Source organism: Microcebus murinus, chromosome 8 (genome assembly GCF_040939455.1).
Source record: "Microcebus murinus isolate Inina chromosome 8, M.murinus_Inina_mat1.0, whole genome shotgun sequence".
Lineage (NCBI taxonomy): Eukaryota > Metazoa > Chordata > Mammalia > Primates > Cheirogaleidae > Microcebus > Microcebus murinus.
The window spans coordinates 99,891,753-99,905,145 of record NC_134111.1 but is presented as its reverse complement, the minus strand read 5'-3'; the positions used below and the strand labels follow the sequence as shown (position 1 = coordinate 99,905,145).

The 13,393-nt window shown below is 40.9% G+C and overlaps 1 protein-coding gene across 2 annotated transcripts in view; it reads left to right on the top strand.

Annotated features, from left to right (window-relative positions):
• Positions 1 to 13,393, top strand: part of PDE6D (phosphodiesterase 6D) — a 61,370-nt gene that overhangs the window by 45,324 nt on the left and 2,653 nt on the right. Inside the window, exons 2-4 of one of the 2 annotated variants that reach the window (XM_012735333.2) lie at positions 8,836 to 8,924; positions 9,530 to 9,655; positions 10,372 to 10,477. In XM_012735333.2, the coding sequence (XP_012590787.1) occupies positions 8,836 to 8,924; positions 9,530 to 9,655; positions 10,372 to 10,477 (321 nt within the window). The remainder of the gene's footprint in view (positions 1 to 8,835; positions 8,925 to 9,529; positions 9,656 to 10,371; positions 10,478 to 13,393) is intronic. The other variant, XM_012735334.2, reaches the window with a different exon arrangement.

Genomic DNA, 13,393 nt, shown 5'->3' with positions numbered 1-13,393 from the left:
TTTAGTCAAAGTTCATGTTAGGTGAGCTAATGATAAAAAAATAAAAAACTATCCTAACATAAAATATTTATTTTTAAAAAAAAGACTAGAATAGCTGTAGTCCCAGCTACTTGGGGGGCTGAGACAGAAGGATCGCTTGAGCCCAGGAGTTTGAGATTGCTGCGAGCTAAGCTGATGCCGCAGCACTCTAGCCCAGGCAACACAGTGAGACTCTGTCTCAAAAGAGAAAAAAAAAAAGGCTGGGCGCCTGGCTCACGCCTGTAATCCTAGCACTCTGGGAGGCCAAGGCGGGCAGATTGCTCGAGGTCAGGAGTTCGAAACCAGCCTGAGCAAGAGCGAGACCCCCATCCCTACTATAAATAGAAACAAATTAATTGGCCAACTAATATATATAGAAAAAATTAGCCGGCCATGGTGGCACATGCCTGTAGTCCCAGCTACTCTGGAGGCTGAGGCAGGAGGATCGCTTGAGCCCAGGAGTTTGAGGTTGCTGTGAGCTAGGCTGATGCCACGGCACTCACTGTAGCCTGGGCAACAAAGCAAGACTGTCTCAAAAAAAAAAAAAAGACTAAAATAGAATTGTACCTGATAAGCCAGTTTCCTTGTTGGTGAAGTAAGAATTGAAATATTTTAGACCATACAACCCTAGATCTGTAATCAGGATTTGAGTTAATATCATTAGAGGATTATCTCATTATCATTGAGACATGTCCAGCTTGAGTACGAAATATTTTAAAGAAGAGGAATAAATAGTCCTTTGGTTCTAACTAGAAGGAACCCATAGAATTATCAGAATAGTGCCTAAATATAAGGTTACCCTGAATATAATACAATCTCATCTTTCCAATGAAAAGATATATATTTTTGTTTGTTTTTGTTTTTTGGGTTTTTTTTTTTTTTTGAGACAGAGTCTTGCTGTGTCACCCTGGCTAGAGAGCAGTTGCATCATCATAGCTCACTGCAACCTTAAACTCCTGGGCTTAAGCAATCCTCCTGCTTCAGCCTCCCAAATTGCTGGGACTACAGTCACATGCCACCATGCCTGGCTAATTTTTCTGTTTTTGCTCAGGCTGGTCTCGAACTCCTGAGCTCAAACAATCCTCCTACCTCAGCCTCCCAGAGTGCTAGGATTACAAGCATGAGCCACCTTGCCCATCTGAAAAGATATTTTTTAAATGTGATATGAATGAAGTACACAAACATTTTCACATATGACTAAAACCATAAATTTTATTACATAATATATGACTTTAGAAATATTGTCTCCCTCCATACCACCTGTCATTATGAAACATTGCCTACATTTATTTATTTACTTATTTATTTATTTTTGAGACAGAGTCTCACTCTGTTGCCCTAGGTAGAGTACAGTGGTATCATCATTGCTCAGTGCAACCTTCAACTCCTGAGCTCAAGTGATCCTCCTGCCTCAGCCTCCCAAGTAGCTAGGACTATAGGTGTGTGCCACCACACCCGGCTAACATTTCTATTTTTATTGGAGACAGGATCTTGTTCTTGCTCAGGCTGGTCTCAAACTCCTAACCTCAAGCAATCTTCCTGCCTCCACCTCCCAGAATGCTAGGACTACAGGCAGTGAGCCACTGCACCCGGCCTGCCTAAATTTTTTATATGCAATTTTTATATTAGTACTTGGCATATGCTAGGTTGTCAGTAAGCATTTATTGAATGAATAAAGGAATGAATGATAGTTTGATATGAGATATATGGAGAACCCTGGATTAGTCTGTGAGGATCCATTGAAAGTCTGACTGGGAAAGTAACATACCAAAGGTGGAGGGGTATTTAGCCCCTCCTCGAAGGAGATAGAGATATCACACATTATCTGCTTCGGGGAGGCCAGGGGCTAATGAGATGCTAGCATCATGGCACAGAAGGAACCCCAACTTAGAAGTTAGGCAGATCTATATTCAGAAACTGCTATAGTCTGAGTGATCCCAAAGGCCTCTCAGAGGAGGGGCCACTGAAGCCAGGGCCTGAGGGTGTGAAGAATATGGTCAAGAGTTCTCAAGCTGTCTGGCACAGGCAAGAAGAGGTGTTAGCATGTTGCACAAAGAGAAAGGTATTTGTTGCCCAAGCTGGAGTATAGTGGTGTGATCATAGCTCACTGCAGCCTCAAACTTCTGGGCTTAAGCCATATTCTCCTGCCTCAGCCTCCTGAGTAGCTAGAACTATAGGCACATGCCACCAAGCCCAGCTAAGTTTTTTATTTTTTATAGAGACAGGATCTTGCTATGTTGCCAAGGGTATCAATTATTTTTAAGTGCAGAAGAAAGCCAGGGAATAACATCTAACTTACAGTTTTAAAAATCCTTCTATGAAGAGAATGAATTCGAGAAAGGTAAGAATGGAAGCAAAGAAAACCAATCAGAATGTTAGATGGGAGATGATAATTATTATTAATAATAATAATAGCTAACACACTGCTTCATAAGTGCCCAGGCACTGTTCTAAGCACATTATACAAACCAACTTATTTGTGTGCTCTCTAGTTAACACCCTCTTTCATTCTCAGAAGTATCATAGTAAATTATACAAAACTGTGAATCAGCCAATTAACATTTTCAGGATGGGCATGGTGGCTCACACCTGTAATCTCAGCACTTTAAGAGGCTGAGGTGGGAGGATCACTTGAGGCCAGGAGTTCACACCAACCACCTGGGAAAGAGCAAGACCCCATCTTTACAAAAAAATTTTTTTAATTAGCTGAGTATGGTGGCACATGCCTGTAATTCCAGCTCCTCCGAAGATTGAGATAGGAGGATAACTTAGGTTCAAGGTTACAGTGAGCTGTATTCACACCACTGCACTCCAGCCTGGATGATAAAGTAAGACTCTTCTCTAAAAAAAAATTCCGAAGGACTTAACAGTTGGAACAGTCAGTCTTCCTCTTTTGCCCATCAATTTCAAACCATCCCATGGAAGCCACTAACCAAGAAAACTACACAATATTAAAGTAGGAAAAAACTGTGGAATCTCATCTCCAAACTTCCTGAGCCTCTTTCTTTTTGTTCTCTTCTGTCCTGGCTCTGTCTCTTGATTCTGAGTTGTCTGTGGGCATTTCTATTTGTGTTTTTCCCATTGTCCTTTTTCCTCCCTTTACTCCCTCCTTTGTCTCTCTCTCTCCCTCTGTGTGTCCCCATTGTCTTTTCTCTTTCCCCTCTCCCTTCCCCATCACCTCTTTTTCTCTTCTCTCTTCACTTACCCTAATTTCTCTCATTCATCCTTCATTCTTCAACTGGCCAGTGAGCTATTGGCATGTACAGTGGATCTGTTTATTATATAAAAATTGGTGTTAGCCGGGCGAGGTGGCTCACGCCTGTAATCCTAGCACTTTGGGAGGCTGACGCGGGCGGATTGCTCAAGGTCAGGAGTTCGAAACCAGCCTGAGCAAGACCCCATCTCAACCAAAAATAGAAAGAAATTAATTGACCAACTAAAAATCTATATACAAAAAATTTAGCCGGGCATGGCGGCGCATGCCTGTAGTCCCAGCTACTCAGGAGGCTGAGGCAGTAGGATCGCTGAGCCCAGGAGATTGAGGTTGCTGTGAGCCAGGCTGACGCCACGGCACTCACTCTAGCCTGGGCAACAAAGTGAGACTCTGTCTCAAAAAAAAAAAAAAATTGGTGTTGACTATTTCCATTTAAAACTAAGACTCCCAGAACCAGTGTATTCATTCCAAAATTCTCCTAGATGATTATTGCAAAATAGTTTAAATCCTTTTATCATATTTTCTGTATTCACATCTCTCAAGGAAATTTACCTAGTATCCCATTCATCTAACTGGTTTCTCCCAATCCCCAACCTTTCCCTTCCTGCTCTACCACCACCTCCCTCACTGCCTTCTATAACTCATGGCTGTCCCCAACTCCTGAACTGGACTGCATCTAAATCATAACAGGTCATATATATTCTTTAAAACATAAGAGAACCTGAACCAAGGGTTTCCCATTCCTCTATAATGTTTGTGGATTGTTTACTTCCTTTTTCATCTTTCCTAAGGCTTAATACTTTGCAAACTATTGATTTTGCTTTGAAGCTTATTGTTTTGCTCTGAAGCTTATTTTTAAGATGTTCTTATTTTTACATATGAGAGTGCTTCTTTATGTCTACCTGGCTCCAAATAAGAGGGTACCAGAGACAGCTCTCCTCTAAGCAAGAGGCTTCACATAGTAAAGCAGTATTATTTTGTGCTCATCCTTCTATAAGTCACCAGGGAGCTTTCAAATGAGAAAAGACCTGGCTGACCCAGAGAGTGGTATTTATAAATAGTACTATAGCCCTCTCCTTTAGAGCTTGTCCACCTAATCCTCCTCTCTCAAGATTGGAAGTGACTTGACCTTTGAGTCTTAAAACTCTGGCTCTTTTTCTCTGAAAAATATGGTTAGCAAAAAGCTGTTAAAAGTATTTTCAGCCAGGTGATGACCAGTCATCAAAGTTTGTCTTTCATTTCTAACATTTTTAGTTAAATGTTTCCTCTTTTGAGGACCAGCTTTTATCACTTATTATTTTAAGACACCTACCTTAATAATTTTTATTCTTTTTACTAATAAGCTATTTGTGATTTTGCATTTTTGTGATTTATAAAGCTATCCCCAAATAGCTCCATCTCTACCATGAACTTTTAGCTCCTTTTCACCTCCCAGAATTATAGAATTTGGAGGAGACTTAAGTAGCCTCTATCCCAACATTCTTGGATAGAGCTCTTTGAATTTCTCTAATCTTATGTTATTTATTGAGGTTACAATCTTAAAAGTCTTGTTAAGGATTGTAAAATGAAGCACATGATATAGACACTGATAAATAATTTTCTGGATTAAGGTACGTGCAGGAAATGTATAATTATTGAACCAGCCAAAGATGTTTTTATAAAATATATTTCCAGGCTAGGCGTGGTGGCTCACGCCTGTAATCCTAGCACTCTGGGGGGCCGAGGTAGGTAGATCCTTTGAGCTCAGGAGTTCAAGACCAGCCTGAGCAAGAGCGAGACCTCGTCTCTACTAAAAATAGAATGAAAATTACTTGGACAGCTAAAAACATATAGAGAAAATTAGCTGGGCATGGTGGCACATGCCTGTAGTCCCAGCTACTCAGGAGGCTGAGGCAGAAGGATCACTTGAGCCCATGAGTTTGAGATTGCTGTGAGCTAGGCTGATGCCATGGCACTGTAGCCCAGGCAACATAGTGAGACTTTGTCTCAAAAAAAAAAAAAAAAAAAAAAAAAAAATATATATATATATATATATATTTCCCTAGGAGATAATCAGTTAAGTCCTTAACCTGATTATTTATAAAGAGAAGAAATGTGTTATGGAAATCAACCATGTATTTTTATTTATTTGTTTATTTTGAGACAGTCTTTTTTTTTTGAGACAGAGTCTCACTTTGTTGCCCAGGCTAGAGTGAGTGCCATGGCATCAGCCTAGCTCACAGCAACCTCAGTCTCCTGGGCTCAAGCGATCCTCCTGCCTCAGGCTCCCAAGTAGCTGGGACTACAGCCATGCACCACCATGCCCAGCTAATTTTTTCTATATATAAGGTAGCCAATTAATTTCTTTTCTATTTTATAGTAGAGGTGGGGTCTTGCTCTTGCTCAGGCTGGTTTCGAACTCCTGAGCTCGAGCAATCCACCCGCCTTGGCCTCCCAGAGAGCTAGGATTACAGGCGTGAGCCACCATGCTTGGCCTGAGACAAGAGTCTTGTTGTGTTGTTCGGGCTAGAGTGAGTGCCATGGCGTCAGCCTAGTTCACAGCAACCTCAAACTCCTGGGCTCAAGCAATCCTCCTGCCTCAGCCTCCCAAGTAGCTGGGACTACAGGCATGCCGGCTAATTTTTATATATATATGTGAGCCACCACGCCCAGCCCAACCATGTATTTTTGGCAGCTTTTCTCCTTTGTTATGAAATGGAATAATCTTAAATTCACTGTCTACTAAATATCAGATAGAAGACTCTAAAGAGCTCTGGTCCTAGGCTTTTCTTTGTTGACCTGGACCAGTAGCAGTAGTGCTTTTTCTGGAAGCTAATTCTGATCCAGAGCAGCTTTTTGCAGGGACCCTTTCTCCAGGGCCTTTCTTAGAGTAGTTTTGCTAGAATGCCTCACCTGCCTGTGCACCTGGAACTATAGAAGTAATTTTAGTTTTTTAATGTAAAGAAGTCGTATCCATGTTGCTGTATTAGGCACATAGAACACTATCTGTTGTGAAAAAATGAAAAGCATGTACAGAGCAAGTCAAATGGGATCTGTGTCTTCTGAAAACCTTGGACTTAGATGTCTGGGACAGTTCTGTTTAGATCTGAGCTCAGAGTGGATTGATAGAGCAGTAGTATCTGCTGTTTTCCTTCTCCATTTGGGGAAGCTTTCTCTTAATATATAGAGACCTCAGGATGGGTAAGCATATTTATAGTAATTAGAATTATATTACATGACCTAAGCAAGTATGTATACTTTGACTTGCTTTTGAATTTAGTTGGAAAAAAAAACAAAAACAAGTAGAGTTCGAAAACATAAAGCAGAGGAGTGATATAACAATGTGGGTATAGAGAAGCAGCAGGGTCTGGAACTGTACTGAGCATAGGAGAGTCTGTTAGGAATTACACACCTGAGAGGAGAGTAGCACAACTAACACGACCTTAAAGTGATGGTACGTTCATGCGGGGGTGCTCACAAGGAAGTTGATGTCACAGAAGCTAGAGCCCTCAACGCATTCAAGGCACTGTACTATATATAACCCTTGGTTGTCATCTGTGACTTTTCTTACATAGCAGCAAAACCTAGAAAGAATCTCTTCAGGGGGTTAAATGTAGTGCCATTATATACATGTTGGTGCCATTCAGCTGTGTTTTTCAGGGTTCCCCATTCCAAACTATTCAAACAATGGGAAAGGACCAGAAGAATATCTGGGACTTAGCCTCTATACTTGCATAATATTAATTTTCTTTTCCTTTAATGGTTTATCCTTTGTTTTTTTAAAAAATAAAATAAAACAAAAAACCTTTGGACTATTTTTTTTAATTTAGTCTTAATTTTTATCAAAGTTATATGCATCCATCATTTAAAGAATCATAGTCCACTCAGTTTCTAATGAAGAGCAACACTCCCTGTCCTCCTACCCCTATTTTCTACTTCCCAGAGAAAATGATTTTCAATTCTTTTTACTCCCAAAGTATTGGGATTACAGGCATGAACCACTGCACTCAGCCCTTGAATTAATTTATCTGTGACATCTTCCCTTCAGCTTTGTCTGTTCTTTTTCATTTTTCTTCTTGCCCTGTCCCAAAGTTGAATCTGCTCTGTCTTTCTAGAACTCCTGTTAGTTAGACATTGGACCTCTTGGACTATTTTCCAGTTTTTGTATCTTTACTTTTGTATTTTCTCTCCTTGATTTTTCTTTCTGAGAGCTTTATTCAACTTTATCTTCTAATCCTTGAATTGAGTTATTTGGTTCTGCTATCAAAATATATGTTTTTACAGAGTGATTTTTTTATTCTCTGCATGTTCTTTTTGTAAATTGATATTGACTCATTTGTTGTACCAAACAGTACAGAAACTAGAAAGATAATACCTGTTGACCAGCCCCATAAGTTGTAACCTCGAGCCAGAGAAAATCACCTAAAATATACAAAATTTAATTGTATTAGTATTTAGTGTCTTTAAGGGTTATGTCATGTGTCTTTTTTTTAATGTTCCTTTTAAAAAGTTTGTATCTTTGTCTATAGTCTCTTTTTTCCTCTAAGTTGCTTTTTTTTCTTAGTTTGTTTTGGTCTATATTTCATAGTAAATGCTTTCTTGAATTTCTGGTGATACTTGGCTGTCTTCTCATATTTAAAATAGGGCACTAAAAAGCTATTCGACAGCCTTGTGCTAATGGGTGAAGCTTATAGTCTGTGATCTTCACTGTAGGGTGAACTACGAGAGTCATTTCTTTGGAGTATCTCTGATACTTGTTTCTTTGTGTTTTTTTTATCTTGGCTGGTCAGATTCTGTTGGTAAATTTTAAATTTTTCACTATTCATTTTCTATCCCTTTCTTGCAATTTCTAGATGTGTGAAGTCTTTGGATTTTTTTTTCTCCTTTTTTGACACAGGATCTCATTCTATCACCCTGGCTAGAGTATAGTGGCATTATCATAGCTCACTGCAACCTCAAACTCCTGGGATCAAGCGATCCTCCTGCCTTAGCCTCCCAAGTATCTGGGACTACAGGAGTGTACCACCATGTCCAGCCCAATGGATTCTTATGTTGTAGATAAAATATCTTCTTTAGGTCTCTGCTTTTTTCTTTTTTTTTTTTTTTTTTTTTCTTTTTTTTTTTTTGAGACAGAGTCTCGCTTTGTTGCCCAGGCTAGAGTGAGTGCCGTGGCGTCAGCCTAGCTCACAGCAACCTCAAACTCCTGGGCTCGAGCGATCCTTCTGCCTCAGCCTCCCTGGTAGCTGGGACTACAGGCATGCGCCACCATGCCCGGCTAATTTTTTTATATATATATCAGTTGGCCAATTGATTTCTTTCTATTTATAGTAGAGACGGGGTCTCGCTCTTGCTCAGGCTGGTTTTGAACTCCTGACCTTGAGCAATCCGCCCGCCTCGGCCTCCCAAGAGCTAGGATTACAGGCGTGAGCCACAGCGCCCGGCCTTGCTTTTTTCTTTAGATGTCTTTTGGACTCTCCTGTACATTCTTACCTGCTTTCATGGCACTTAGTTTGGCAGACTTGCTAAAACGTGAACAAGAGTTGGCAGGAGCAACTCTTACTACCTACACTACAAAGTAGAAATCACTTTCAATGCCTTATTTTGCCTTAATCATATTTGATCAGAAATTGGATGAACCTTCGGGATGCTGAGACAGGGAAGATACTCTGGCAAGGAACAGAAGACCTGTCTGTCCCTGGTGTGGAACATGAAGGTACTTTCAAACCTTTTGTCAGCACAGGCCTGTGACCAATGCCAGATAGAGCCTGGGCATCAGAGACCTAGGTTAACACTTATCTAGTAAGTGGGTAAGCCTCTGAAGACATAGCATGTTAATCCATGTGTTGTTGACATTTTTAGTTCCTTTCTTATATTGCTTTCTTCTACTTCCCAAAACCCATTTTGTGCTGAAATTTTTGCATTGGAACATACCCAAATATATAAACCAAGATCTCTGCTTTTTTTCTCAAAAGAAAATTTTCATTTTTTCTCTGAAGTAAAAGAAAAAGTATGGGGTTAAGACCAATAGAACAGAGAAGAGAGAAGGTACTCATGCAGCTCCCTTCCTAGGTGTGTCTAGGTGAGGCTCTTAAATGTACTAAATCTGGTATTCCTTGTAGACTTTTCCAATACGGTTGACCAATTGGAGACATCTGCCTTCAGCTAAAGCATATGATGCATTTACCAAGGCATTATCTGAAATGTAACAAATAGGACATGTTCTCTAAGTCAGTTGCAAGAAGCTCCCAGAAGCCTGAAGCATCATAGTCATGTGGTTTTCATTTAGTATGGCTTCAACATTTATTTTTCTCTTATCAGCCCGTGTTCCCAAGAAAATCCTCAAGTGCAAGGCAGTCTCTCGAGAATTGAACTTTTCTTCAGCAGAGCAAATGGAAAAATTCCGCCTGGAACAAAAAGTTTACTTCAAAGGGCAATGCCTGGAAGGTATTCTGCTGCCTACATGCCTGAAATCAGGGGTTAGGGTGACGGGGACAAAAAGCAAGACCGAGTAAACTAAAGCAGTGTTTTGATAACATTTATGTTACAACTCAGTTTGTGGTAAGATTCCTACACTCTGCAAGACTGAGGACTCCCAGCGAAAACAAACAAAAACAAAGCTGGCCACTACAAGAGGCTTTGAGGTATCTGACACTGGGAGCCCAGGTGATGGTGCCTGGTTTGGCACTGACATAGTATTGTGATGTGGTTGTGGAGGATCTGCTGTGAGCAGGGCCTAGTACAGTGCTCTATATACAGTATTGTAGGATTTGACTGGCAAGGCCACTCTCATTGAGTTCTTACCATGCAGTGTAAGAGGGCACATAAGCACCTTAGAGCTAAACTCCAAATGAAAAGGCCTACTTCTATTTAATAGTTTACATCCAGCCTACCTCTAAGAAAATGCTGCTTGTACTGTATCCTACTCGCTGGTCCTAGTCCTGACCCCAAAGCATAAGAAGCAAACCTCTGATGTGGTTCAGAGGACAGCCTGAAGGAGGCTTCCATGTTCTTTTTATATACCTCTCATCTGGGAGGTTTCTAATAGCTTCCTTTGGTGGTTCTCAGGGTAGGAAAAGGCTCACTCTAAAGGAGGGGGACAAAGAGCCCTTAAACTTTACACTGGGGCACCTGCTCACCCCGGCTTTTCCTTCTTCCTTCAGAATGGTTCTTCGAGTTTGGCTTTGTCATCCCTAACTCCACAAATACCTGGCAGTCCTTGATAGAGGCAGCACCCGAGTCCCAGATGATGCCAGCAAGCGTCTTAACGTGAGTGAGCAGGTTTCAGGAAATTATGAAGTGTGTCTAGAAGCAGGCATTCCAGGCAGGTGGGACTCTTGGTGCTGTTAAGAGGGCAGGGAACTAGGTAGAGATATAAGGGTAAAAGAATATCCAGGGGGATCGTAGTTTATAAATCACTGACCTTTGTCATATGAAAAAGACAGTGTGATAGAATGAAAAGAATCAAAAACATTAGATTAGACCAGGTTTTATTTTTTGTTTGTTTCTTTCTTTTTGGTGCTGACAGCTTAATAGATCAGGTTTTAAATTCCTGATTCACCCTGACTGCCTTTGTCATCTTGAGCAATAATATACTTTATCTCTCTGAGCCTTAGTCTTTCATCTCTAAACATAGAATTAATAATTATCTCTCAGAGGTGTAATGAAGATAAAATGGGATGATATGGCAGAAGACTGCATGCAATACAGTATATGACAAATCCATGTTAATTTGCTCCCTTTTCTGACTGCCATACTTCTGGTATCTCTGTACTTTGCTTGGATCACCTTTAACAGAATCTGACAAAGTCCTAATTCTGTTTTAGAGAATAATACTTGGTTACAGTTTTTCAGAAAATAGCTCACCATTTTAATAGCTTTGCTTCCTGCTCAAAAAACAATCAGTTTGTTTTTGTCTAAAACCACTGTCAATAACTGCCCACCTTCTATTTTCTCTTGGGAAAAGATGTTAGTCTCTCATATGTTATAGTAATAGCACCTTCTAAGAGTTAGTCTGACAGATAATTATTTAATATTAGATCATCTCTTTCAGCACGTCCTCTATGAAAGTCACATTGAATTTGTTAACTAAAGGTTGTTTACTTTTTAAGTTTTTTTGTTTTGCCTTTTTGGGGTGTTTTTTGTTTTGTCTTTTTGGGGTGTTTTTTGTTTTTAGGGACAGAGTCCCACTATGTTTCCCAGGCTGGATTCAAACTCCTGAGCTCAAGTGATCCTCCTGCCTCAACCTCCCAAGTCACTGGAATTACAGGTGTGCACTACTGCACCCAGCTCTACTTTTTAATATTTTTTTCTTTAATAGATTTTTTTTTTTTTTTTTTTGAGACAGAGTCTTGCTTTGTTGCCCAGGCTAGAGTGAGTGCCGTGGCATCAGCTTTGCTCACAGCAACCTCAAACTCCTGGGCTCAAGCAATCCTCTTGCCTCAGCCTCCCAAGTAGCTGGGACTACAGGCATGTGCCACCACGCCCGGCTAATTTTTTGTATATATATATTTTTTTTAGTTGGCCAATTAATTTCTTTCTATTTATAGTAGAGACGGGGTCTCGCTCTTGCTCAGGCTGGTCTCGAACTCCTGACCTCGAGCAATCCACCCGCCTCGGCTTCCCAGAGTGCTAGGATTACAGGCGTGAGCCACCACGCCCGGCCTCTTTAATAGATTTTTTTTTTTTTTTTTTTTTTTTTGAGACAGAGTCTCACTTTGTTGCCCAGGCTAGAGTGAGTGCCATGGCGTCAGCCTCGCTCACAGCAACCTCAATCTCCTGGGCTCAAGCGATCCTCCTGCCTCAGCCTCCCAAGTACTGTGACTACAGGCATGTGCCACCATGCCCGGCTAATTTTTTCTATATATTTTTAGTTGGCCAATTAATTTCTTTCTATTTATAGTAGAGACGGGGTCTCGCTCTTGCTCAGGCTGGTCTCGAACTCCTGACCTCGAGCAATCCACCCGCCTCGGCTTCCCAGAGTGCTAGGATTACAGGCGTGAGCCACCACGCCCGGCCTCTTTAATAGATTTTATTTTTTTTTTTTTTTTTTTTTGAGACAGAGTCTCACTTTGTTGCCCAGGCTAGAGTGAGTGCCATGGCGTCAGCCTCGCTCACAGCAACCTCAATCTCCTGGGCTCAAGCGATCCTCCTGCCTCAGCCTCCCGAGTAGCTGGGACTACAGGCATGCGCCACCATGCCCGGCCAATTTTTTGTATATATATTTTTAGTTGGTCAATTAATTTCTTTCTATTTTTGGTAGAGACGGGGTCTCACTCAGGCTGGTTTCGAACTCCTTACCTTGAGCAATCCGCCCGCCTCGGCCTCCCAAAGTGCTAGGATTACAGGCGTGAGCTACCGCGCCCGGCCTAATAGATTTTTAATTATAATAGTAGCTGTTTTTATATTCTATCAGCCAGTCAGATTTTGAGTACCCTATTTACTTGTTTTATAATTAATTACCAGCAGAAATGTATCTACTGGTTGTTAATTGCCCTTGCAAAGTACAGAGTTAGAATTGGGGGGGCATTTTTTTATTTTTATTTATTTATTTAAATGTTTTTTTTAAAGAGATGGGGTCTTACTGTGCTCAGGCTGGTGTCGAACCCCTGAGCTGCAGCTATCCTCCTGCCTCAGCCTCCCAGAAAGCTAAGATTACAAGTGTGAGCCACCATGCCCAGCCAAGAGGGCGTTTTTTCAGATTTTATTATATTAACCTTGATTTGACTTCTTGGCCAGGCCTGATTTCTTTCAGGTACTAAAACTATTAAGTCTATGATAACATCTGTGGCTCATGCCTATAATCCTAGCACTCTGGGAGGCCTAGGTGGGCAGATTACTCAAGGTCAGGAGTTTGAAACCAGCCTGAGCAAGAGTGAGACCTCCCGTCTTTACTAAAAATAGAAAGAAATTAATTGGCCAACTAAAAATATATAGAAAAAAAATTAGCCGGGCATGATGGCGCATGCCTGTAGTCCCAGCTACTCAGGAGGCTGAGGCAGTAGGATCGCTTGAGCCCAGGAGTTGAGGTTGCTGTGAGCGAGGCTGACGCCACGGCACTCTAGCCCAGGCAAAAGAGTGAGACTCTGTCTCAAATAAATAAATTAATTAAATTAAATAAAAAATAACAGAAAAAAATAATAAAAGAAAAAAAACATCTTTATGTTAAGTCATGTCTCATTTTTT